A 25,418-nucleotide genomic window follows, 5' to 3' on the forward strand; every position below is an offset into this window, starting at 1 on the left:
AAGTTCGTCTAACCGGACACTTATCGAAGTTAATTATTGCACCCTCGAAAGGCCAGTTATCTTTCAGCGAGAACATCGAGGGGGATAAATACCGAGTCGTTGTCACGTCGTATCCGACAAAGTAGTCAGATTAATTTCTCTTAGCCGGTTCTATTTTTCTACCCGGCGGAATAAAGAGAGAGGAGGCTCTTCTAGTACAAGGGCCCACAGAACTCGACGGTTTTCCACGTCGGTTTCGGATTACGTTGATCCCACGCGGTTCAGATCGTATCTTGATCGTCTTAATCCGACGATCTGACTCGGGCAACGCTTTTTCGCGCTCAACTAGCCCGTCTACCAAGCGTATTGAGTATCCCTAATTAATTCCACGGAAGAAAGGGAACTCGATACGAACCCCTTCGCTACGTTTCTTCGCACAGATTCTGTCAAATAACTTTCCATTTTTCGTCAACTTTCACCGTCACAATATTTAAGTTTTCAAAGGAAATGATTCTCTGAAATACTATTTGTGTTTCGTTGTATTACTTTCGTTAAATAAATTTCTATAATTATTCTACAATATTTGAAGAATCAATGACTGAAATATTAATTTTTCGTTCAGAAAGAAATAAATCATCTCACTAATATTTATTAGCGAAGAAGGTTAGACAAACCGGGTCTAGCTTCGTTAGTTGGAGCTCGATTCGGTCTGTAAATAGCGGTGGAAACGTAACGAGGTATCGCAGGGCTAGTTGGAAGGACAGCTTAGTGATTTATGTCCCTTTAATTGCGTTGCCCCTTTAACACCTTCCAGTCAGAAGCCGGCACGGTTATCTTTTAGCTTTCTGACTCCTCGGAGCCAGGCTACGTACACAAGTCGTTTATTCCTATCGAGAGTGGATTGAATTCGAGAGATTTATGCTGCTCTCGCGTGAAGGATAAATTAAACCGTCGGCCAAAGATTTATTTCAATTGCAAGATGATGCCCGTTGCGAACAACGTTTGATTACGTAACGGACATCATTAAGGCTGTCTAATTATTTCAACGCGTTCGAATAACTGATACGAATGTTATCGCTAGTTGAATTAGCAATACTTCGGAATATCAGGTATTCGCAGAAGCTTCGTCCCTAGATCTTTATATCTTAGATTCCTGAATATTTATAGACCTACATCCCCATATTTCCGTACCCCCTAAATCTCTGTGTTCATAAAACCCCACATTCCTACGCGTAAATATACCTACGAACACGAAAAACACTTTCCTACTTTTCTCGTTTTACGATCTGATTACGTATATAACTGTTGTAAACAGTCCTACTCCCACGCGAGCCACTTAACGTTTTAAAAAATCGAATATCCAGTTGTGTTCATCTCCCAATTAGCATAGATTGGCAAATATTTATAGCGAATTTGGCTTCTGAAATTTCGCGATAACAGATATAAAGATAAACGTACATATGAAGTTTGACTTGTTAGATCGATCGCGAGATTAGTTCAAAGGCGAATGCTATGCAGAGCGCTTGACCGAGCCGTGTAAAAGAAACAATCAAAATCGATACAGTTTACGCTATCCCTACAATTTCCAGGCGCGCCTAGTTTCTGTTTAGAAACGGCATAGCATTTCGTTACCCAGCCTACTCTGGTCAATATACTTTCGAAACTATTTTAATGAACGTAAAACACATCTTCCTATTTATATTTGTGTACTATTGATCATGTAACAAACTAATGATCCACATTTTCAGGCTACCCTTTTCAACTTCCAATACCTTCGAGTGTTAATTCAACTTCGTATCATCTGTTACCGTAAAGCTTTCTTTCTATAGAGTAATTAATACAGCGAATTTCCGGCTATTAATTATTCTCGACAAATACCGCGATGAACACTTGTACCTCGTCACTGCAATCAGCGTGACGATAAGATAGAAAGAGGGGAAAAACAGAGCAAAACCATATACGGTTAGGTTGTGTTTCTTCAAACGTAGAATTCTTTCCATTTGCGGTGAATCGAAGTTGATAATCTCAAGGGAGCGACCGCCATGATCCGATTTTTGCGCAACCTTCGCGATCGCAATTTGCCCAAGTTTGGATACCGGCACACGCGACCGCTATTCGATCGCTATTCCTTCTTAAAATCTACCGCGATTGGTTGGAACGATTGCGCTCGAAAGAACTTGTATACCAACATTCATTCTTTTTTATACTTATTTATCTACAAAGTTAAACTGGCATCTCATTACAGTTTCGATCTACGTGACATAAAAATATAAATTCTTATATCCACTTTTGTAGCTTAAAATTTTATGAAAATGTCTACATATGTCATTTGTTAAGAAATATAAAAAACTAAGCTAAACTTGAAAGCAAGCTTTGATACAATCAAAAGTAAAATGAAAGCGGATCAAACGGTGTGGTTGATGCTTTTTAGTCTAATCGTATTGATCCATTTCGAACGTTAATCAGAAGGGCAAAAAGAAAATGAGGTGACACACAAAATGGAGCACGTAAAAAGGTAGACGTCCCAATGGAGACAGGAGTAAATAAACGTGGTAGCCCGATTCACGTTGTCAAACGAGGGAGATTCAGGTCTAAACCATTAGCTAAATGGCTAATGCACCCTAAACGAAACTGCTATGAATTCTCACGTTCTATTTCTCGAACAATGGGCGCCAGTTGCAACTCGCCATAATGTATGCAGAAATTGACGAAGCCATTTGAAGCTTATCATAATACAAGACTCGATGGGAGACTACTTGATTTTAAATCTTGAAATAGGTTTCATATATAAAATAAAAAATTTCAATTGTCGAGGAATGGAGAGACGAACTCTAACGAAAGAGAACAGAAATATCAAAGTTTAAACTTTAAAGGTTTAGCGCAAGTTTGCCAAAATTTGTTTATACCGATCCTTGAATTTGGTGGATTATCCGAGTAAACTTGCCAGAAGCTCACGGGAGCGACAAGGAGAAGACAAAGAAGCAAAATGCGAACCTCTCCAAATGTTTATCACTATTCCTGGCGCCTGGATCGCAGCAGATGGCCCACGTTGAACGTTATACGCAGAAATCGAACTTAATTCGGTTGCCGATGATTCTCGAAAAGAGAAACGATTCATCTCTTCCTGGAACACGTCGAATTACGTCGATATTACAATACATCCTGGATACAGCAGTACACTCCGATTTTAATTCGGTGATACAAGTTTCGACATAGGTATCCGTTTCCTTGACACTCCGATGTGTATAGCCTTTCGCGAAACACTCGTGCTTTAATTCCATCTCGTTCATTTCTTTTGTTCGCGGTGTCTAAACATCCTCAACGTTCGAGCACAACAAGAGCTCTCTTCTGTCGACGGAAGTCGATCGAGTTTATTGTCTTTGCTGGCAGTTCCGCTCCGTTTTTTCGGACACGTGTCGCGCGCGTGTCACCTCCACGCTCTTGGCTTGTTTAATAGCGATACCGATCAACGTCCGATTTCCTGTCTGAATCCTCTGATGGTTCATCAACTCCTCGGTACATTTGTGCAGAGTTATTATTTGTGAACAAACTTCCTAAACCCTAATTTTAATCAACTAGGGTACTTGGGAATATGTAGGGATGCAAAGGATATTTGTAGCTAAAAAATTTGTACAGGGACTTAAAATTTGGACACCTGCGATTCGACTAATCGATTCGAAAGTCAGACAGGCAGACAGACAGGCTTTCTATCCGTAATCTCGTGCTTTCGAGCCATAAGGAGACGAGAGCAGACGCCCTCGTCAGATCTCTAAATTTAGTCAGACCGACCGTGGCGTTCTGGCTACGGGGAAGAAACGGAATCGACGTCGAAAGAGGGAGAGAGAGAGGAAGAGGACGTAAAGGGAAACGAGAGGATTCCAGATGGAACGTCAAAAGGGACAGTGTCGCGATTCGTTTCTGGCTGATGTCCAAATGGCGACACCTCGCCGCGATCTGGCCGAGAGAGTTCATGAATGGACCGCGTGGAAAACGAGTTTCCTTGCTCGATGCTGGCTGTGATTTTCACGAAAGGGAGAGCCGGAGCCAAGTAATAATCGAAACTCTTCGTTTTGCACGATCAGACCTGACGTGTACACGCTCGTGTTCAAGGTTGAGATGCAATTCAGTCTACCGATGTCGGATCACGATTTTACACGCGTCCTGTTTGTTGAAATTTTAAAGATCGAACGTTACCGTCGTTTATACTCCATTATTCAACCTCTTTGTCTTTCGTCCGCTCTTCATATTTTAATTTTTAATTGTGTATAAACATTATGTATAGCAAATTGAAGAAATATAATCATTTTGAGCAAAAAAAAACGTCTCAATCTTTTATCTTGAACAAAACCTTCCTTTGCTTTTCACAATATTATTTTTACTGAAAGTCTGCGGCAATAAAGAATAAAAGAACGAAAGTCGATAAAGCGTAATATATGATTTGTTTAAAATTAAACAAGTTGAAATTTATTTCCTAATAGACTGTACAATATTGTTTTTCGCGAGCAAGAAAATAACGATCCTCGAATAAAGTTGTTTTGACAACTGGAAGCAATTACGATCGAGGTTTTCTCTGCAAGATTCGCAAGGTTCCTTTCTTAGAATGAGAAGACTGTTTTGCGTAAACGAGCTGGAAATTCGAGGTGGAACATCGAATCGTACGGCACGAGTTGTTCGTTCAATTTCGACAGTGTTTATTGCAACTACGATTCGCGGAAGAATCGAATTAGAAGATGGAAACTGTTGCCAAGCAGAGAACGTTTTCGATTTATCTTCGCAATTTCGGTGTTTAGGAAGCTAAATCATCGTTCTGCGTCAACGTTAAACGACGAGGAAAGAAACATTAATTTTCAGAAATTAACCTTTCTTCGCTTATTTAAAAATTCAACCTTGGACATATAAGAAGCTTTAAAACTATATTTCTGTTGCAGATCTAGAACATCCCGACGTGATGATGGTATCGATCGGTGAGAAGCTGATTCTACGATGTTCGTCGAGCTCGAACGCAGAAACGACCTGGTACAAGGGCGACGAAACCTTCCGGCCGTCGTCGCCTAGAATACGGCTGATGAAGCAGTCCTTGAGATTCAAGTACATCGAACCCGAAGACTCCGGCTCGTACGGTTGTCTGGTCGAATCGAATGGGATGCTCGAATGGAGGAACGTGACGATACGAATCGAGTCGTTACAGAACGATGGCTACCAGCACGAGACCGAGAAGCTTGCCAGCACCCTGGCTGCTCACAAACCCGAGGAGGAGACTAACGAATTGGAACCCGAACCGAGAAGTTAGTACTCTTGCACTAACCTAACCTTTCGCTTCAAGCATCTCACATTACATAAAATGAATAAAATAATCTTCAATAATCCTTAAATACCATGAATCTTAATTTTGTATAAATCTGTTCAGAGTACCCTTAATTAAATACCGCGTACACAAGCAGTTTAATAGATAACACGTAGCAATTGTAATGATCGTAGACTTGCCAGAAACGCGTTCGTTACACTTGGACAGCGAGAACGTGGACAGCGACCTGGACAATGAGAAAAACGAGAACGAAACAGCCGGTGAACACAACAACACCGCTCCCGAACGAGCACCGTCGTTCAACAAGAGCGTGGAAATGCCTAACGTGGTCGTGAAACCAGCCGGAAATATGTTACGTCTGAGATGTCCAAGTTTCGGGAACCCAAGACCGAACATCACCTGGTACAAGAACAACGAGGAACCGAGGAGAACGCTTGGTACCGTGGTGATGACCAAGTGGACCTTCAGACTGGAGGATTTAGTACCTGAAGACAGCGGAAATTATACGTGCGTCGTGTGTAATTATCTGGGATGCATAAACCGCACTTCGAAGGTCGATATTGTCGGTGAGTATCTTACGATTAATTAAATGGTAATCAAACGATTTTTCATTACCTTTGGTTTTATTGAATAAGCCGACGATGAAGCGAGATTTAACGACATTGCCTCCGTGATATCACGGTTTATGATTCCCTAATATATTGAGTCGTTTGAAGTGTAATTTTAATCGTAGCAAATTTAACGATCGATTTGCAAAATCCGTGACACTTTGGTAAAAACAAATGCGTAGAACGTTTCCCTCATAAGCCGTACATCAACGAGGATTTCCCGAAGAACGTAACGGCGGTGGTGAACAGCACGGTGACATTCAAGTGTCCGATCGTGTCTGATCTAGAGCCATACATTCAATGGTTGAAGGTAGTCGAGTACCCGGGTGACCAAGAAAATTCACCGAACGGAATTCTGCTACAGGTACAGAGTGCGGCTTGTCGATGGTGGAGGTTCCTGTGTCTTCTCGAAAAATTAAATCGTCTTTAATCATAGATTAATTATGGAAAACGAAGGCGGACGTTAATATCTAGTGACTAACGATGGTGAAGGAACTTTAATTTCAGATTCCAGCTGGGACATCCTGGTTTCATATTTGTTTAACATCTTTTTAATCTGTTCTTGATAATTCTGTGTCTCTTTCTAATTTCTGTCGGGGGACATCTGGGCTCGAGGTTCAAGGAAAAGACTTCTACTTGATCTTACATGTTCCAAATAAAATAAAAATCTTAATAGAAAAAGAAAACCACTCGTTTTTAGCAACGTTTGTTCTCGAGAACTCAAAGTCTAATTTCGAAGTGAATCTCGGTCTCAAGTGACTCCTTTTCAACTCTACCCTGTAATTCTTGAGCTCGGTAAAGAAGGTGGTTGGGTCTATTTTTTCCTGTAGAGAGCGTGAAACATCGGCCAATACTGACCAGGCCGCCAAGAAACACGACGGTTCTGATAGGAGCCAACGTTACTATGACCTGCGAGGTTCTCTCGGACGCACATCGCCACCTCGAATGGTATCACGGTTATCACACCTCTTTCGACACTGTCAACAAAACCAATCAAAGTTTCCGGGTGGAGGTCAAGGTGGGCACGTAGAAACTTTCAAACTGCACGATATCTCCCGCTTCTGTGTCCTTAACATCTCCTGATCCCCTAACTCGTCTCTGCTTGGTAACCCTTCGTTGTAGAACAACTGCAATTTCTTGTAGACGCAGTCGCTTTTTAAGTATTTCCATGGGAAAGGAATGCTTGATCCGATAGCAGCGTTAACGGTGCTTATCCTCTGTTAAATCTGAGACTAATTTTCTAGATATAACTGTGCTCTTTGTTGTAGGCGGAGGGCACAGAGAATCCTGAAGTACTGAAGTTGTACAACGTGACCGAAAAGGACGAAGGATGGTACACCTGTATCGCGCAGAATGCTTTGGGGGAAACTTTCAGCAGCGCCTATCTTCGAGTTGTCGAATGTAAGTTGCAGATTTTTAGGGCTGCTTCAAAATAATTTTCATAACTGCAATCTCTATAAATTTGTTAATGATCTTGACTGTCGTATTCGAGAAACATTTTAATCTTTCAAATCTTTATTTCAATTTGTCCTAAATTCTTATAACAACTCATAAGAACTTCATAATATTGCAAAATTTGTTGCCAGCCCGAAAATGTATATGTACGAATTGAAAAGGGTAAAAATTGAATAGAAAATGTATTACAATTAGCTCTGGAAGAACAAGGAATGCCGATAACAGCGAAACCACAGATCCTCGTGAACGTTCTCGCAGCCGTCCTCTTCATTTTCTTCGCCGTAGGCGTGGTGGTTGTAATATATATCTTCCACCGATTAAAGCGCGAAAAGATGAAGAAATTGCTGGCTATCGAGACCGCAAGAGCCGCGGTCGTCACTCAATGGACGAAGAAGGTGATCGTCGAGAAACAGAACCTGGTGAACGCTCAGAACGTTCAAGAACCTCTGCTGATGCCTGTGGTGAAGATCGAGAAACAAAAGTCGACTGTCGCCGCGGAGGACAGCAACGGAGGAAGCATCTCAGAGTACGAACTTCCGGTAGACAGTGCTTGGGAATTGTCCAGGGAGCATCTAATGTTGGGAAATACTTTGGGAGAGGGTGCTTTCGGAAAAGTCGTCAGGGCACAAACGAATACTGGGAAACCTGGAATTCCTAATGTTGTGGCGGTCAAAATGCTGAAAGGTATGTAATAAAGATGGTTCTCACAGGGGGATTTAATTAAAGAATTTTTAATTCCCTTGATTGCATCTTTCGTACTGGAACTTTGAATGTATTGTAATTTCTGTAGCTTCTCTGATATTCAAAGTATTTTCGCAATATGCAATATTGTATGACTCTCTAATAAATAGCAAGAGCCCCCGCCGGGATTTGAACTCGGAGAAGTAGGCGGACATTACGCCAACATCGTCCGTCAATATCCTTCGTTTGCAAGACTACTCAAAGTCCTAATATCCTTTGACACAATATTTCTCATACACGAGTTTAAAAGCACATCCACCTAAATAGTATATTAAGAATAAAATAAAAAGTACGATGCAGCAATAATATAATAGAAAATTTACAAAAGTAATACAATACCTAAGCAAAATTTCTAAAAAAAATACCTCATTCCCATCTTCGAAAATTTGTCGCAGAGGGTCACACGGACGCAGAGATGATGGACTTGGTCTCCGAAATGGAGATGATGAAGATGATCGGCAAGCACGTGAACATCATCAACCTGCTAGGCGCGTGTACGCAAGGAGGACCGTTATACGTTGTCGTGGAATTCGCGCCACACGGTAACCTGCGAGATTTCCTTCGAGATCACAGACCGTCTTCAGGGTACGAGCCAACGATCGGACAAGAGCCGAAGGAAAAGAAAACGCTCACTCAAAAGGATTTAGTGTCGTTCGCGTATCAAGTGGCCAGGGGTATGGAGTATCTGGCTAGCCGAAGATGTATCCACAGGGATCTGGCTGCCAGGAATGTCCTGGTCAGCGACGAATACGTACTGAAGATCGCTGACTTTGGACTCGCCAGGGATATCCATTGCCACGATTATTACAGGAAAACCACAGATGGCCGACTTCCGGTCAAATGGATGGCGCCTGAAGCTTTGTTTCATCGGGTCTACACCACTCAGTCCGACGTGTGAGTAAATCTCGATCGAAATGGTCGTAATTGCGGTTGGGGTTATTAGTCAACTTAACTGTGTCTTAAAGTGGTTTTACGAGGTTTGTTTAGGACAAATGGGATTTTAATCGTTTCGGTAGAAATAGATTACAAGCCTACATTTGATAGGGTTGTAAGGACTACTAAATATTTGATGCGATGAAATTTTGGTAGTAAAGAATTCTTGAGAAAATATTTAATATTTCAGATGGTCGTACGGAATTCTGTTGTGGGAGATCATGACACTGGGTGGCACTCCTTATCCGTCCGTACCGTCCGTGGAAAAATTGTTCCAGTTACTGAGAACTGGACATCGAATGGAGAAGCCACCGTGTTGTTCCATCGAAATGTAAGAATTTATGCAATTTGTGAAATTTTCAAGATAACCATTATGATCGGCACGTTACAAGCGAACACGATTTGATTCTTCCAGATACATGTTGATGAGAGACTGCTGGAGCTATCAGCCTAACGAAAGGCCAATGTTCGGTGAACTGGTCGAAGATCTCGATAGGATATTGACGATAACTGCGAACGAGGTAAGAATTGAACGTTGGCTGTATTGAGATTTAATATGGATAACGATAATTGAGATTCAAAGATTAACGTGAAATCGCTTGGCAACTTTTCGCACTTGTTTTCTTGCTCAAGTCAGATAATTTGATTCCAGGAATATTTGGACCTTGGTCTTCCGCAATTAGATACACCACCCTCCAGTCAGGAGTCCAGCGACGCGGACGACGACGAGGGTGAAGAAAAATTTCCATACCTGCTATGAACTCGTCGAAACGAGAAGCGAAAATAAAAAGAAAGAATACCAAACTGTAAAAACTGAAGAACAACGATGAATTAAGGAAAAAGCACTGAGGTATGGAAGTCGATCGACTGACCTAACGAACACGCCAAATAATATAAATCAGTATTGACCTGTTAGCGCGTATCCTGTAGTGTTAAGGAAGACGAAAAGAATGATTATCAAACGAAACAACAAGAAACTCGAGGCCTTCGAGGAGACTGATTTTCATACGGAGAACACTGTATTTATTTTCCCATTATCCTGTAGAATCCTGATCTTCGAAACGTTGGAACATCGTGGAATATTTCACGGATATCCGTTCGATCGAGCATATTTATTGAACACTTTCGGTGCATCGACGAGTAACGGTGGTTCTCTAACCCAAAGCGTTTCAACGTCCAAGAATTTTGTACATGTTATTACCGTGCCATTAACAAGTGCCTTGGGAACAGCCGTAACTAGGCAAGGGGACGTGTGGCCATATATCGCGTGACTATACAACGCGTACAAAAAGTGACAAAAACAATGCGTGGCGATTTGACGCGCAAGAAAATATAACGCGTAGTAATATAATACGTGATAAATACAACGTGTGATAATTGGATGCGTGGCGATATAACGCGTGGCAAAGTAAAATTGATCCCCTTGCGAAGAGAAATTCTAGTTACGCCAATGGAAGAATTGAAGCATCCAGTTCCAGTCAGGGCTTTTGTTACCCAAAGGATAGAGGAAAGAGGGAAGAGCTAATTTACACAGGAAATCGATTTATCTCGATGCGAAACGTGTTTATAACTAGTCAATTGATACAGTTTTACGTTTCTCTGTAACATAGTAGTAAACGATAAATACATATACGTGTAGCGTTAAGTGTTTTTACATACGTGAAATGGACACTCAATTTTCGCGTATTTTCTAGGATTTTTATGTTTACGGGAGACGAATCGCGTTTGTACAAATTTTAAATTTGAAAATTTCAATGAAATTTTGCACAGAAAATCGTGTCGAAAATACTTTTGTAATTTTATAGCGTGAATTGCGCGGATTCTGCGATTTACAAAACTTCTGCAAGCATAATCGTCCAAGTCCGATGTACACAAAAAAATGTGAAAGATGTATAAATGATGCATGCGAGAGGCGATGTTTAGTCGTAGATAATTTATTTCTTGTATATTGTTACTTAGGGCCTGTATAGGGTTTCTTTCTCCGTTTTCTCTTTATTCCTTTTCTTTTTTTGTATCACGCGAAGAATGTACGTGTAAAATAAAATAACAAAATCGACACACACCGCGTTGAGTATATAAACGAGAGTATATAAACGTGCGTCCGTACAGTCGGAAACTTTGTATATAGCGGCGATAACTGTTTATTTAAAAGAAAGAAGCGTTTCTCTTGTTACCCGACACACCTAAAGGTAGCCAGTAAATCAGCATTTACCAAGGTAGGATCGTATTGTATAGTCTGTGCAGATATTCGATTATTATTGTAACGTGAATTTCGTCTAGAATAAATCACTGGAAACTGTACCCACATTACTCCGAATCTACTTATTGCCACTTCAAATTTACAAACATTCAAATTTTTAAATAACAAAATTCCTAACTTTTAACATCCCCGAAGATTTCCATATGCTACTCGCTCATACTTTGTGCGTAACACTATTGATAAAGCTGGAGAATCTAAGCTACGCAAAATAAAAATTCTGGTCGCGTCAATGAACCTAAAAGAGATAATTGACTTAATAAGGTGATTAGACAAATTGGTTTGCCTAAGCGTCGTGATTGATTAAGAGCATATCGAATCCCCTCCATTCGACGAAACCGCGTGTCCAGAGAAAAGTTAACTATGGAGAGACCGATGGCGCTGCGATCAGTTCGTTTTGTTGTCATCAGCCACATTTATGCTAAGTTGTTTTTACCAGATTTTTAGTGGAACATTTTAGTTTGTATTCTTCCATTTAGCTTCGATTTCATGACCAAAGATGCCAAGGATGGTACCGACCATTTTCTCGAAATTTCCTAACGAATAGATCGAGTGAAAGTTGCCGTTGTGTCCTACACTCGACATTGAGGTTAGAATCCGATAACCCACTTTTTCTGGAGCAACGAATTTGTTTCTTCACGCTAGTCGTTCATCAATGAATTATGTTTCCTTCCTGATCGAGAAACGAACGCATCGGACCGTGTGACAGTCGTAATCGGTTTTGATAAATTCAATTTCTACCGAGAGTTCAGTTTGTTTGCAACAATGTCTTTTGTGGAGCATTCTGTCAAACTTGCATGATCACTTTTGCAAATAAAAAAGTTGCACACTGTCGTGTATGCTGAGAATCTTTGACATACAATGATCTTGACACTATTCGATGATACTCATAATGATAATTATGTGATATCGCAGGTAGCGACATTTATTAAATGGTGATTACCAGTGTCATGGAGAGGAGAATCAAATTGAAAACATTAAACAGTCATATAACGTGCAAGATATGCAGAGGATACTTGATAGATGCCACCACTGTTACGGAATGTTTGCACACGTTTTGCAAAAGTTGTTTAGTCAAACATTTAGAAGAAAAGCACACCTGTCCAACATGTCAAATAGTTATACACCAGTCGCATCCCCTTCAATATATAAGTTTCGACAGAACTATGCAAGATATCGTCTACAAATTAGTTCCTGATCTTCAAGAAAGTTAGTAATTTCATTGTGAAGAAAAGTAACCGATACACGATTAATTTTATCATCAAACTTGTCTTGTTTCAGATGAAATTAAAAGAGAAAGAGAATTTTATAGAGCAAGAGGTTTACCTTGCCCCAAAGATGTCCTACCTAACGCAGGAGAAGTTGAAGAAGAAAAAGCAAATACGGATGCGCACGCGGAATCGGACTACCATCGCGCGGATGAACAGGTAAGTATACTTCAAAAAATCGGATACGTTAAGTTCCCTATGATATTAACCGACAAATATTTTCGAAGGTTAACGTGTGTTTGGAATGTATGAACACGAGCCTGAAGACTTTAAAGCGAAGATTTATCAGATGCTCTGCTCAGGCGACTATCACACATTTGAAAAAGTTTATCGCGAAAAAGGTGTTGAATGGAATGGAGAAATATCGGGATGTAAGTATAGAGCGTACGATATCTAAAGACGAAGATTAATCGATTTACTCGTTGCAGATTGATATTTTGTGCAATGACGAACTGTTAGGTAAGGACCACACGTTAAAATTTGTTTACGTGACAAGATGGAGGTTCCGGGACCCACCCTTAAGGCTACAGTATAGACCACGAATAGACATTTAAGACTAATATTTTTGTGTTCAATATCCGATGGAAATCGCAACAAATCTGTACCTTTATACGTTTCGTAGTTCTATCCGTGTATTATCCGTCTTAGTACTTATTTCTGTAATCCTGCACAGTAAGAATTCGAGATTGAATTTCCATACGGAGATGATTCGCATCTTTCTACCGTATTAACTTAATCAGAATACCGATAGTCGTTAGCAACATGTTTTTAAAAGTAGAAGTTCCATTGTCTTAGATTTCATTTACTTCGTAATATTACATTGAGTTACATTAACTCGGTTATTTAAGTTTTATCTCATTAGGTCTGTTTAAGATACATTTGTAAGTAGACCAATACCATGCGAAATTGTACACGGGAAGATGAAAACGGTTGTTTTTGTTCGCAATCTTGCAGAGTTGTATATCTAAATATTTAGTTCAAATGTTACGTGTCGTGACTATGACACGGCACACTTTACGTGTTCTTCTGTAGTTTTTCTATGAATGCTTGGACATTCTATGTTCTGAGATACAAAAATGACGGACAATGTCTGTCGAGCTGAAGATTTGTTACTTTTCCGTGCACGATAAACGGAACAATTCTTCATAATCTTAAGAGGTGACTTTCTTTTTATACGTACCCTAATTGTATATAGAATATTTTTTGACAGAATTCTGATAATATTGCGCGTAGACGCAGCTTTGTATTAGAAAAAGGAAGAAGATGAAGAAGAAGAAGAGAAACGAAGCTGGTACCGGACGGGACAGTTCGGGGCCCCTTTAACTTTGTATGTTTATGCGCTGTACACATTCTAACTCAGCCCCGAGTTTCTCTCAATGCCGAACAATAACAGAATTTTATCAGATGTGACATATTTTCTCGAGAGATTTGATAAGAACAACGACGCGTTAAGCGAAACACGGGGCACCTTAATCGCTTGTAGTAAATGAAATTTAAACGGACAGTGTAAAGCAAAAAAACCGTGTGATTGTATATAAATATTCTAGGGAAAAGAAATGAAATGAAATCGACTTTATAAAGTAGCGGCATTTTATGAATGCTAGGGCTTGTATGTTGTACACTATGTGTGTATCTTCATAAATTATTAAATAAATATGTTTTGTACAGTACCAGACTAATTAATATGCAAAAATAATAGTACCAAACATTACGAGTTCAAACGAATCTAAATGCAACAACCGTTTGAAAATTATGCGCATGCGCAGATGTCAAATTGGTTTTTGAAATAAAAGTTGGCGCATGCGCAGATATCGAATAGGTTAAACAAGTCAACGCATGCGCGATGCATTCTGAAATAGTTTGTGGTCAATGCGCGTGAAGTAGAGACTGTTGCTGTTCAGTAGCATGACGAATGCGGTTCGAGTGAATAATTTTTCAATGCATTTCATTTTGATTTTCCATCATTTTTTCTGTATGTGTTTTAAGTGCAGTTTCCCAAATAAATGAGCCTGCAGGATAGTCTCTTCTCGGAAGACGTGGAGCACGACGTGACTCTATTTTCAAGGGACAAGAGACGGAAAAGGTAGGAGCCAAACGATCACGTTTCCTGATGCAACGACGCGCCTTTAAAGGTTAGATCGGTAGTTTTTTTGCTGTTTGTGTTCGATCATTGTTCTAGACTTTCGATTTCTATCAGTGTTTACTCTGGTGAATCGTTTAGCTTTCTCCACAAAAAGTCATTGATCTTGAGACTTCAAATATACTATCTGATGTCTGTCATTCGCGTAGAAAGAAAAATAGAATAACACGCGTAGTAAATAGCATTGATTTAAAAAGACAATTTATTATATCGATTTTATCAAGTATTACGTGGCATGGTTGAGTTACGTTAAATTTATCCGCATCCTTGACATGTAATTGTATCGGAATTCGAAGACAATTAAAGTAAGCCCTTAAGATCTCGAAGAAGATATACAAGGATATCGTCCAATTCTTACAAGGCACATACTAGATTATAGTTCTTTTACGAATCCCGTGTTACGGTTTATAAATATCTTGTGCCAAAGGTAAATGGCTGATATCGTTCTCCAGACTACGTAGCCGCTACTACGTAAGCATATCTTTAGCAGTTCCGTTACATTAGTAAATTCCACATTTTTCTTTGCATTACCCGCGTATTTCAAACCACCGACGTGTTTTCCCCAAACATGTCTATTTTTAACAAATCGCTTAGAGTTTTGAGGAACATAAAAGAACCACGAATGATTGGCATGTTGCCGAATGAAAATAAGATACATGTCACGAGTCGATGATTTTTATTTTATTATTTAATCACTGCAGTAACCTTAATTCAGTTATCGGTCATCTTTGCACTTTGTACAAGTGTAGTGATAAAAAGGTGACGGTTTTAAAACCGCGGATATTAGTTAAATAGCCCTTTATAACCCACGGAAATTGTATCCGCTGTTAGATAATAAAGGAAAATTTATGTGAAACGCATTATCTTCATTCGACAACGAAAATAATGGTTTGAGGTTAACTATCAATGAAAATATTACATAAGAACACCATGATACTTGTAATACCATTAAATATGCAATTATTCTAGTACCTGCATTTAAAGTAGCGGTCAAATCGAATCGAACCTCATGAAGTCGAATTAGAGTCGGGACGAATTGCGTCGAGTCAAATCGAATAAAATTGAAGTCAATCGTAAGTCGTATCGCACCGAATTGAAGCGTATGGAATGAATCGCGTTGCATGGAATCGAATTAAAACCGAAATGTGCGCAGTGTTGCATAATCGTCGAAATCATGCGTAAAAAAGAAGGCGGGTGATTTTGAATAGCCCTCAGCTGAATGTCAATCTACCGAAAGCAAGTAGCGTATGTTGCTCACGTATACGCACGATTACGTGAACTACGCAACGCTTACGAGATTCAACAGTCTGTTTCTTCTTTGTAGTTCAAGGCTCGTCGATTTGGTCGTGGCAGTAATTAACGGATCGAAGCTACGATACGCTACTAGTTAGGGAACAGGATTGCTGAGATACACGGTTGTTTTGTTCGACGATTAGGTTTCTTTTCGCCGTAGTTTGCACAGATGGAAGCACGCGTAGCTGCGCGATCTTGCCGCGCTGCACGTTTCGTTCCACCTGAATGGATGGCACGTAATTTAACAATCTGTAAACGCGAAAACCATATCTCGCTTTCATCATTTTCGTCGAATCATTTTCTACGATCGCAGTCTACTCGCCGTATCAGCTTGCGTACGCTTCCTGTTCCTCCTGTTATTACGATAAAATCTGAATACTTTCTAAAAGCGTTGTACGCGTCCGGTTACGTCGTTATCCTATGCACATAAGTATAATAAATTCTGCCATATACGTTTTGTGCCGGTCGAACGTAATAGGCCGGTTTCCAATGCTCGAACGATTATGCGATGAAACGTTGTAACAAGGTCGTAAGACTGCTTGGAATGTGATCGAATCGCGGTGGGGTTACGAGTGCAAGGATGACTCTAATTTGAGGAAACCAACGAAGGAGAAAGTGAACGTTATGTAAAAGTTAAGCCGGCGTTTCATGGTGTTCATCTGACGGGATACGGTGGAGTGGCTCGTGGCGCTTGTTACGTTCACCCGACGTCCGTCTTTAGTTCGGACTCGCTTTCAGCCACGGTCGTAACGTGTTCTTTTCATTTTTACAGGGTTCTCATCTTTCCACCTGTAAACAACTATCGGAGGTACATCATACATCAACTGGTGCAAGATCGATTCATCGATCTGTACACCTTCTCGATCGGGCAGGGTTCCGCGAGGAGAATCGTCGTGTGTTATAAGAGTGACGTGATAAGGTATCAGTGTTGTATTCCTGCGAACCTTGAGTCGATACTTGTTATTCGAACCGTACATCGATTATTGGTTTATTGATTTTCTATACATCAATACTCTTCCGATAGAACGCGTGACGGCTTTTCATTGTCGCTCATTACTTTTCTTGCAAATTGAATTATGCATTTGTTTTAGTGTTACAGTGTTATTATTACACTATCAATCATACATTACCATTATTCGATTATACCACTATATAAAAGTAACACAAAATTATGAATAAATAATTAGTCGTTACGAAAGTAGAACGAGGTATCAATTGGATCAGATTCTCGTGAAATTAGCAGACAGGTCTAACATGATTACGAAATAGGTTTACAAGACTGGAATACTTACGACGTAGCGGAGGCAAACGAAAGTGAAACTGACCGGCTCAAGGTCGACTCATTGTGTCGACCGAATATATCGGAAAGTTATTTTATTTGATACGGAGAAGTTGAAACGGTTGTTTTTTTTAACGTTTCAGGGATCCCAAACTGAATGGTGTGCAGCATAAGTCAAGCTGTGCGACGAAGGATAGCGACAAGTTGCTCGACATGGACGTCGAAGGACGTCGATCGCCGTCCGCTTCGCCAGAACGTGTACGAGTTCAAAGACAAGGTGATTAAGAGAAAGCTGGAAAAATTGTGTGAAAATACGTAAAATCGTTGAATAATTATTTTTAGCCAAGTCGACACCAACGGTGGAAATCTATAGACCACCAGCGGCCAGGAGGGCCAAAAATGGACTTCAATCAAACGTGGACCAAGTTCAAGCACATCCTACCGATTCACCGTCTTTAAAGTAATTTTGCATGTTTGCAGAAACGTAGTTGGAACCTCTAGTCCAGAATAGAATTTCTAGTTAAAAACCATATTCACAATTTTACATTAATAAGGTTATAATTTTGAACAGAACAATTCGCAAGAGAAGACCAGATCGCGCGGTTTACGTCCCAAGGCATCGTAGAAGTTCAGAAACGGAAGGAAGCCCCCAATCCGTGGAAGCCGTTCGTGTAAATCGCACGGTTAAGAACGGTTTGCCTTCATCCTCCCTGTCTCATGAACAATCAAAAGTAAGCCTAAGTCTGAAGGAAGTAGATTCCGATGTCCAACAAAGTGCAGAGTGTACGGAGAAGGGATCAAACGTGTGTTCTGAAAAAACTCAATCTAACTTGGAACACGAAGATAGTCAGTGTCTTCAGGAAGAATCGAAGGATACGGTATCTATCGCTGCGTCTGAAGAATCTAACGTCGAAGAGAAAAGTGAACAATCGGGTAACTTAACGGATAATGTGCCAAACGAGACAAATAATTTTAGTACCGACAATGTAAAGTGCGAAACGATAGATACAGTTCAGTCGCAAACAGTCGAGGAACAAGATGTACCTAGTAATCCTAGTGAAAATAAAAGTAGTTTAGATTCAGTTGAAACGTGTATATATACCGAAGAGATTAATATTAACGAGGAAGTACATCGATCTGATGAATACAAAGATAATATTACCGCGAATAATGCGACTTCGAATAATAATATGAAAAACATAAAACATTTAAACAAAGATGAGATAACGAATAAGAAGAATGCACAAATGTCACCACGTACTATGGTTTCGGACGTGCTAATCATTTCAAACGCTGCGCAAAAAGAACCGCCAATTGTTAAAAAGACTACTCCTGTTCCTAATATACCACCGGAAAAAAAAGTGAAAAAAGTTGTGAGACATAAGAGTAAACCAGCACCACCGCCATCTCCGCCCATTAAAAAGATTAACAGGGACGAATGTGACTGGGATAGCTTATTTGACGACAATGGTGACTGCTTGGATCCGACGCTCATAGAAGAGGCAAGCGTTTAGAAGATCATTATTTTATACTGTAACACGTCAAATTAGTGTAACGTTTAATATTGATGCATCGTTTTTAGTTGACCTCTGCAGTTGGCGATGTGATGATCGAACAACCCAAGAACGATTACAAGGCGTACACCAAACACATCGAAGTTTCTAGTGACGAATTTGCTCACGTTGTTGAAATATATAATTTCCCATCAGAATTTAAGACGAGCGATTTAGCCGCTGTCTTTAGTCCCTTTAAGAATGGGGGTTTCGAACTGAAATGGGTGGATGATACCCATTGCTTGGGAATATTTAGTAGTCCTCTTGTTGGTAATTAGAAATGAATTGATTTTGTACTAACTGTTGCCACGAATAGATACTTACGCTTATTTACTTATTTAGCTGCCGAGGTATTGGCATCTGACCATCCATTCGTTAAAACGAGACCGCTCAGCGAGGCCACTGCCTTGAGTAGAACAAAAGCGAAAAGAAGCGCAGAATTCTTACAACCTTACAGAAGTCGTCCAGAAACATGCGCTGCGTTAGCTAGACGTTTAGTTACAGGTGCTTTAGGAGTGAAACTAGCCACTGCTAGGCAAGAACGCGAACGTGAAAAAAATATATTGCGGGAAGCGAAAGGTAAATATTATTTAATGTGCACTCGGGTGCAACTTAGGTTTCCCTTCGCAAAGAGAAAGTGTATTCTCCGCATAGTAGAGTTTTCCCTAATCTGGAAAAGCGTATGTTGCACTCAAATGTAGATGTAAATGTACGTATAATAATATTTTTTGTGAATTTTGCAGAGAAACGTAGGTTAGCCAATAAACAACGAGAAGATGCCTGGGAAGGTATAATTCCCGAGAAGTAGCATCGTTTGTTGGTAATGTGATACTTGAATATTACTTACATATGTAAGTGTTTCAAGACATTTACATGCATTTTGTGTCTTGCTCATCTATTCTCATCATTGACGAATTCGTTTTGTCGAACTGATATGGCGATTGGTTTTGGGAACACGGGATAACTAGCCGATAGATGAGTGTGACATGACGAAACACCGGGTAACGGATGTGTATTCGCTTTGAACTGGAACATGAGTTTCCAACGCTTGTTTATTTTCTACATATATATATATATGCATATCATAATGTTCAGACCAGTTAAAAAACGAACGTGCCTGTTGCATTATTTTTTAATGAAAGGGTATTAAGTATTTTAAGTAAAACACTGTAGAGCGGGGCAATTTTTACAGCCCTAAATATTAGGAAGCTATGAAACGTAGAAATGTTTTATGATACATGGTTATTCTTACCTCGACAGTTGCCTCTGTTAGAAATTTATATATGACGATAAAACAATGCTGTGTTGTGCAATGATAATACGAGACAATAAGTTAGAATAGTAGAAAATGAAGATATATTCCTTTACACACGAATGCATCAAGTGTGCGTGCACATACATCGATTTGCAAGCAGTGATATGTAATCAAAAAGTGTCTTCACAGAGTTATGATTTTCACGATGATAAAACTATACTGAAATACAACGTGGTATATTGCTATATGCAACGTAAAAAAATTGCGTATACAAATTATATCGCTTGTATAGATATATACACGTACGTATATAAATCTGTTAAATGTTAAAAATCTGACGCACAATCATAATCTATCTACACATATTACAGACTTATTAAATGAGAAAAACAGAAAGCTTAAGACAGATTGTATTTTTATATACAATTGTTACCAACAGAGGAATAAAAGTATGTAGCGCCAAATCCTAGTCAATGTACACAAGAAAACATGTTACCTATATTGTATATTATATTAATGAATTTTGTCAAAAACTGACAAATGAATTTGAAAAAAAAAAGAAAAAACGAAGAATAAAAAATATTTTATGTACCATATTTTCCTTCATATATTTTCATTACTCTTGAAATCCAGTTATATCTTAATCTAATAATAAATTCGGAAACTTAAACTTTATATCTAATTGCACAAACTGATGTATATTATGTTTCTTTAAAAATGGCAGTATCGTGTACATTACATATGCACATGTACAATGGTAAAAAGTATTATGTATAACTGGAAAAGTTCCCTGATCCTTTAAACTTCATATCCCATGATTATCGATCGATATAGCACTATGAACTATACTATATTTCATAAATAATAATTCAACGAAATGCAACGTGATTCCATTACCACTTTCCTCCTTTCTTTTTCTTCTTCTGTTGAACTTTGCGTTGTTGTTGTCGAGGTCCAGAGGTTTCCACCGCCGGACTATGTCGCGGATTAGGAGAAGGTTTAGTGTTCGTAGGCATTTTAGTGATGTCACTGTAAAAGATTCAAATTAGTATGACAATTCCAAAGTTCATATCTTCAGTTTTAAATACATACTAAAGATCGCTAGCCCCTGCTGCAGCACCCTGGGTGCCCTTCATAGCGACATCACGATTCCGTCTATCCCGTTTTTTCCTGAATCCGCTACGCTCATGTCTAGGTAACCATCGTTCAGGATCAGGTGGAATATTTGGATCATAATTCTTGGGCAACTTTCCTTTGCGTTTACGCTTCTTGCGTTTCTTCTGGGTTATGTCAATAGTAGGTTTGCTATACCACATAATTATCGTTCATTAGCAAATGAATGAAACCTTGACTAAATGACTTATAAGAAAACGAACTTACCCAGGAGATGGTTCTATCTTCTTCTTAATCACTTTGGTTCCAATTATCCAATTACTGTTCTCTAAAGCATCGACATCGGTTGTTTCGGAGAGATCGTGGAGGGGTGGTAGACGCTTTGATAGGAGTTGTGCTTTTTCAGGAGAAAATTGCACGTATGCTACTACTAGCTGTGCTAATGTTTTGGTATCGGAAGGCGATGCATCTACCATTTCTTGTAAAATGTCAGCTGCCACCTTAAGTTCTCCTGCGCGTAGGTAGAAATCGGCGGCCTGCCGCCACAACTCTCCCAAATTAGCAGTAGTTTCCTAATAGTAATTATAAAATAGAAAGTAGTAATATCAGAACAATAAAAAGTGGATAGAAGTAGAAATTCTTACTTTATTCTTTTTGTAGTAATTTACTGCACTCTTAAGTGCAGCTGACGCTTTCTCACGATTATTGTTAGCCATGTGAAGAGTTACGAGTGCACTGACTATACCAGGTAATGATCTGTCTCTTTCGTTCAAATTTTCGAGAATGCTAATCGCCTCTTCCCTTTCATCCTGACTTAACAATAGTTGCACGCAGACTAGTTTCATCTGTAGCTCTTTTTCTCCGACGGCATATGGCGCTAATAATTTCACTGCTTCTTTTGCTTTACCCTCTTTAGCAAGTTGCACTCCTTTTACAAACATTGCATCTGCAGCTAGTGCAGGATGATCCTTGGCAAGTTTATTGCAAAGTTGTTGACATTGTTCAGCCTGTAAATATAAAGATACATGCCGTAAAATATGAACTGTAACAATGATATACTGATAATTAAATTTATACCTGATCAGTATATAAAGCTAATAGACACTGATTGTATGCAATGTTCCTTCTTTGTCTGAAAGTTAACTTATGTTCTAAGCTATCATGCGTAGCACTCTTCATCCTTTTCTTACTATCAAATACATTCTGATCTTTATTCAGGCACACAAGGTTATTGCTTGCAACTGCTACTAGAGCTATATCATCTGGTTTTGCTTTTAATGCAGAAGTATACAATGCTTGGGCTTCTTTCTCACGGCCTTGCAGTTGTAAACAGCATCCAAGCTGAACTCTGATAATCCCTAATTCATCTTCTATTTCTTCCTCTGCAACTCCATCCTCTTCCAAACCTTCTTTGCACATTTTCTCGGCTACCCTAAGCTTTTTTTCTGCTTCAACCAAGGTAGCCTTATCTCCTTTGTTACCTTGTGCTATTAAACGGCATGCTGCATTGTATGTTAACTCATATGTATCTTCACGCAACACAGGAACTTCTAAATTCTGTTAAAATAATAGATGATGGATAACTATTGAACTGGATTTATATATCTGCTTACTGAACACTTACAGAACCCTCAATTGCTAAATTTACAATGACTGCTGCAAGATTTGCTTCTCTTTCATCTTCATACTCATCATGAGAATTTTTTATGATATCTCTGTATACAGAAAAACATTCTTCATACTTCTCAAGGCGGTACAGTATTTGAGCTTTGAGTTCTTTAAGCTTCAATGAAGGATTTGAAACATTTTCTACCACCTTCAAAGCTTCTGGCACTTGATTCAATCGGTACAAACAGTATGCTTTTTCAAAATCTAAGTTACTAAAACAAAAAGCATTTACTAACTTTACAGGCTCTTAAAAGTATACCAGTATGCATTATCATATCATATGGTCATTGTACCCTGACACTTTGGGATTCTTAGTAATAAACTGGAGAGCATCATTGAATTTGGACAACTGAATATAGCAAATAATTTTACAGTGAAATGCAGCTTCCTCATCTTGAGAAATACCTAAAACTAAAATAATTATTGCAAAACACATATTCCTTTTAAGGTTATGTTTACAATAAATATGTACGTAGCAGTGCAATTTGTTACCCAAAATAAACTTACTTCTATTCGCAACTTTTATAGCCCTCTCGTATTCTCCATTCTGACCCAATTTATTTAATTCCGAATAAAGAGCAGGAAGATTGCTCTCTTTCGTGGCCATTTTGCTAACTGTGTGTGACCATGTCCAACGTGGAAGTTGGAACCGGTGAGCGTTGATTCCACTCGTGGTAGAACCACGTACATTTCAATAGGTTTTTTGTAAATCGATAATAAGAAAACAAAGTTTCGTGAGATGATAAATCTATTCTTTGTAATTATCTAAGTATTTATGTCTAATACAGCAATCGGTAAATGAGAGCATTTCCTCAAAATGCTCACTTTTAAAAGTAAGCTGGTTCATTTAACATAAAAAGCTGTATTTTGAAAAATTGACATTTCCATGTTTTTTAAAATTTATATTTATGCATGTTGCGCGTGGGAAAGTATCTCTGGCTTCATCTAGCGGTCAACGACGACAATGGTAAAATGGAAAATTTCATATTTTTTTTATGATTAAGAACTTTTCCTATCTAAACGGAAAATTAAAAACTGTTTTATGGACCTAAGAACGTAATGAAAAGTGCATATGAGTGCCCATTAACCGAGAAAATTAATAATAATAAAAGCCTAATTAGAAAATAATACATGTGGCGCCATCTCTCCGGCAAACAGGGTGAACTACACCTAAAAAATGAGGGTCCGAACACGAATATAAGAAAAATAAAAAAATGAATATTTCGGCACTTTGACGACGTAGTATGGTTCCTGAGGCATTTAGAAACAAATTTCTATTAGGGTTTGATGCGTTCTGATGCCTAATAAAGCCAGAAAATCAATTTTTGACGAATTCGGTCGAAAACGGTACAGGTGGCGCCATCTAGCGGCGAGCGGCGGAACTACGAAAAACTAAAATTTCGATTTTCTCGAAAACTAGGGACTTTTCCGAAATTCTGAGATATACAAATTGTTCCTTGTTGCCTACGGAATTGAACGAATATAACTATGGCCTGCTAGGAGCATTATTAAAGAAAATAGAAAAATAGCCCATTTTATGGACTAAAAAATTGGCGTCCATCTAGCGGTGAAAGTTGGAACTAGAAAAATAGAAAATTTCGATTTTCTCGAAAACTAGCGAATTTTAAGTACTTCTGCGGCTCAGAAAGTCTTATGTGATCGCATTAGAACGAAAATAAAGTAATAAAAATTTCCTCGAAGCTTTAATAAAGAAAATTGAAAAAATGTCATTTTGTGGAGAAAATTTGTGGCGCCATCTAGCGGCGAAGCAGCGAACTAAACTGAAAAAACGTATGTCCGAACACGCGTTAAGGAAAAATATAAAAAGTAATATTTCGCAACTTCGACAACATAGTATGCTTTTTTAGACATTTTCAAGCAATTTTTGTTGAATAAGTTATTCATTTTTTTGGCTATTAAGCCCAGAAAATCAATTTTTATTTGACCCCATTATGCGTGTTCGGACATACGTTTTTTCAGTTTAGTTCGCTGCTTCGCCGCTAGATGGCGCCACAAATTTTCTCCACAAAATGACATTTTTTCAATTTTCTTTATTAAAGCTTCGAGGAAATTTTTATTACTTTATTTTCGTTCTAATGCGATCACATAAGACTTTCTGAGCCGCAGAAGTACTTAAAATTCGCTAGTTTTCGAGAAAATCGAAATTTTCTATTTTTCTAGTTCCAACTTTCACCGCTAGATGGACGCCAATTTTTTAGTCCATAAAATGGGCTATTTTTCTATTTTCTTTAATAATGCTCCTAGCAGGCCATAGTTATATTCGTTCAATTCCGTAGGCAACAAGGAACAATTTGTATATCTCAGAATTTCGGAAAAGTCCCTAGTTTTCGAGAAAATCGGAATTTTCTATTTTTGTAGTTCCAACTTTCACCGCTAGATGGATGCCAATTTTTTAGTCCATGAAATGGGCTATTTTTCTATTTTCTTTAATAATGGTCCTAGCAGGCTATAATTATATTCGTTCGATTCCGTAGGCAACAAGGAATAATTTGTATATCTCAGAATTTCGAAAAAGTCCCTAGTTTTCGAGAAAATCGAAATTTTAGTTTT

The 25,418-nt window shown here is 38.8% G+C and overlaps 4 protein-coding genes across 10 annotated transcripts in view; 3 read left to right on the forward strand and 1 right to left on the reverse strand.

Moving 5' to 3' along the window:
• The window catches only part of LOC100874760 (fibroblast growth factor receptor homolog 1), a 49,943-nt gene extending 38,612 nt beyond the window's left edge, over positions 1-11,331 (forward strand). For 2 of the 4 annotated variants that reach the window (XM_012298041.2, XM_012298042.2), the window contains exons 3-11: positions 4,908-5,264; positions 5,440-5,850; positions 6,723-6,910; positions 7,161-7,293; positions 7,543-8,031; positions 8,484-8,982; positions 9,212-9,352; positions 9,437-9,542; positions 9,674-11,331. In XM_012298041.2, the coding sequence (XP_012153431.1) occupies positions 4,908-5,264; positions 5,440-5,850; positions 6,723-6,910; positions 7,161-7,293; positions 7,543-8,031; positions 8,484-8,982; positions 9,212-9,352; positions 9,437-9,542; positions 9,674-9,781 (2,432 nt within the window). In that variant the 3' untranslated portion in view covers positions 9,782-11,331. Of the gene's footprint in view, positions 1-4,907; positions 5,265-5,439; positions 5,851-6,074; positions 6,257-6,722; positions 6,911-7,160; positions 7,294-7,542; positions 8,032-8,483; positions 8,983-9,211; positions 9,353-9,436; positions 9,543-9,673 lie in introns of all 4 variants that reach the window. The other 2 variants (XM_012298043.2, XM_012298044.2) reach the window with 2 other exon arrangements.
• Positions 11,332-11,652: 321 nt separating this feature from the next.
• Positions 11,653-14,216, forward strand: l(3)73Ah (polycomb group ring finger 3-like lethal (3) 73Ah). The gene is made up of 5 exons (XM_003708506.3): positions 11,653-11,867; positions 12,194-12,487; positions 12,560-12,705; positions 12,774-12,917; positions 12,975-14,216. Exons 2-5 carry the CDS (start codon positions 12,211-12,213, stop codon positions 13,098-13,100), a joined length of 693 nt encoding a protein of 230 aa, XP_003708554.1. The 5' UTR covers positions 11,653-11,867; positions 12,194-12,210; the 3' UTR covers positions 13,101-14,216.
• Positions 14,217-14,397: 181 nt separating this feature from the next.
• Positions 14,398-20,662, forward strand: LOC100884051 (uncharacterized). Of its 4 annotated transcripts, XR_013040335.1 has the most exons (9): positions 14,398-14,629; positions 16,752-16,898; positions 17,402-17,535; positions 17,601-17,718; positions 17,830-18,760; positions 18,841-19,081; positions 19,154-19,390; positions 19,555-20,368; positions 20,438-20,662. XR_013040335.1 is itself a non-coding variant. In XM_003708505.3 (8 exons), exons 1-8 carry the CDS (start codon positions 14,550-14,552, stop codon positions 19,617-19,619), a joined length of 1,953 nt encoding a protein of 650 aa, XP_003708553.1. In that variant the 5' UTR covers positions 14,398-14,549; the 3' UTR covers positions 19,620-20,662. The 4 variants fall into 4 exon arrangements, 3 of the variants coding, with proteins under 3 accessions (XP_003708553.1, XP_012153437.1, XP_012153438.1); XM_003708505.3 differs by having other exon boundaries at positions 19,555-20,662; XM_012298048.2 differs by having other exon boundaries at positions 14,539-14,678; positions 19,555-20,662.
• Positions 20,145-23,515, reverse strand: Srp72 (signal recognition particle 72). The gene is made up of 8 exons (XM_003708503.3): positions 23,355-23,515; positions 23,141-23,258; positions 22,804-23,059; positions 22,257-22,736; positions 21,824-22,186; positions 21,447-21,751; positions 21,159-21,371; positions 20,145-21,095 (listed from the first exon to the last, which is right to left on the reverse strand). The coding sequence occupies exons 1-8, from the start codon at positions 23,452-23,454 to the stop codon at positions 20,960-20,962; spliced, it is 1,971 nt and encodes a 656-aa protein (XP_003708551.1). The 5' UTR covers positions 23,455-23,515; the 3' UTR covers positions 20,145-20,959.
• Between the last annotated feature and the right edge of the window lie 1,903 nt (positions 23,516-25,418).

This window comes from Megachile rotundata, chromosome 13 (genome assembly GCF_050947335.1).
Source record: "Megachile rotundata isolate GNS110a chromosome 13, iyMegRotu1, whole genome shotgun sequence".
In the NCBI taxonomy this organism is placed as follows: domain Eukaryota; kingdom Metazoa; phylum Arthropoda; class Insecta; order Hymenoptera; family Megachilidae; genus Megachile; species Megachile rotundata.

Coding starts and splice junctions, on each gene's coding strand:
- LOC100884051 (XM_003708505.3), top strand. CDS start 14,550: ATGAGCCTGCAGGATAGTCTCTTCTCGGAAGACGTGGAGCACGACGTG. Junction 19,082..19,153: donor ATTTAGTAGTCCTCTTGTTG/GTAATTAGAAAT, acceptor TTACTTATTTAG/CTGCCGAGGTATTGGCATCT. Junction 19,391..19,554: donor TATATTGCGGGAAGCGAAAG/GTAAATATTATT, acceptor TGAATTTTGCAG/AGAAACGTAGGTTAGCCAAT.
- Srp72 (XM_003708503.3), bottom strand. CDS start 23,454: ATGGCCACGAAAGAGAGCAATCTTCCTGCTCTTTATTCGGAATTAAAT. Junction 21,752..21,823: donor ATTACTACAAAAAGAATAAA/GTAAGAATTTCT, acceptor AATTACTATTAG/GAAACTACTGCTAATTTGGG. Junction 21,096..21,158: donor GCAGGGGCTAGCGATCTTTA/GTATGTATTTAA, acceptor AATCTTTTACAG/TGACATCACTAAAATGCCTA.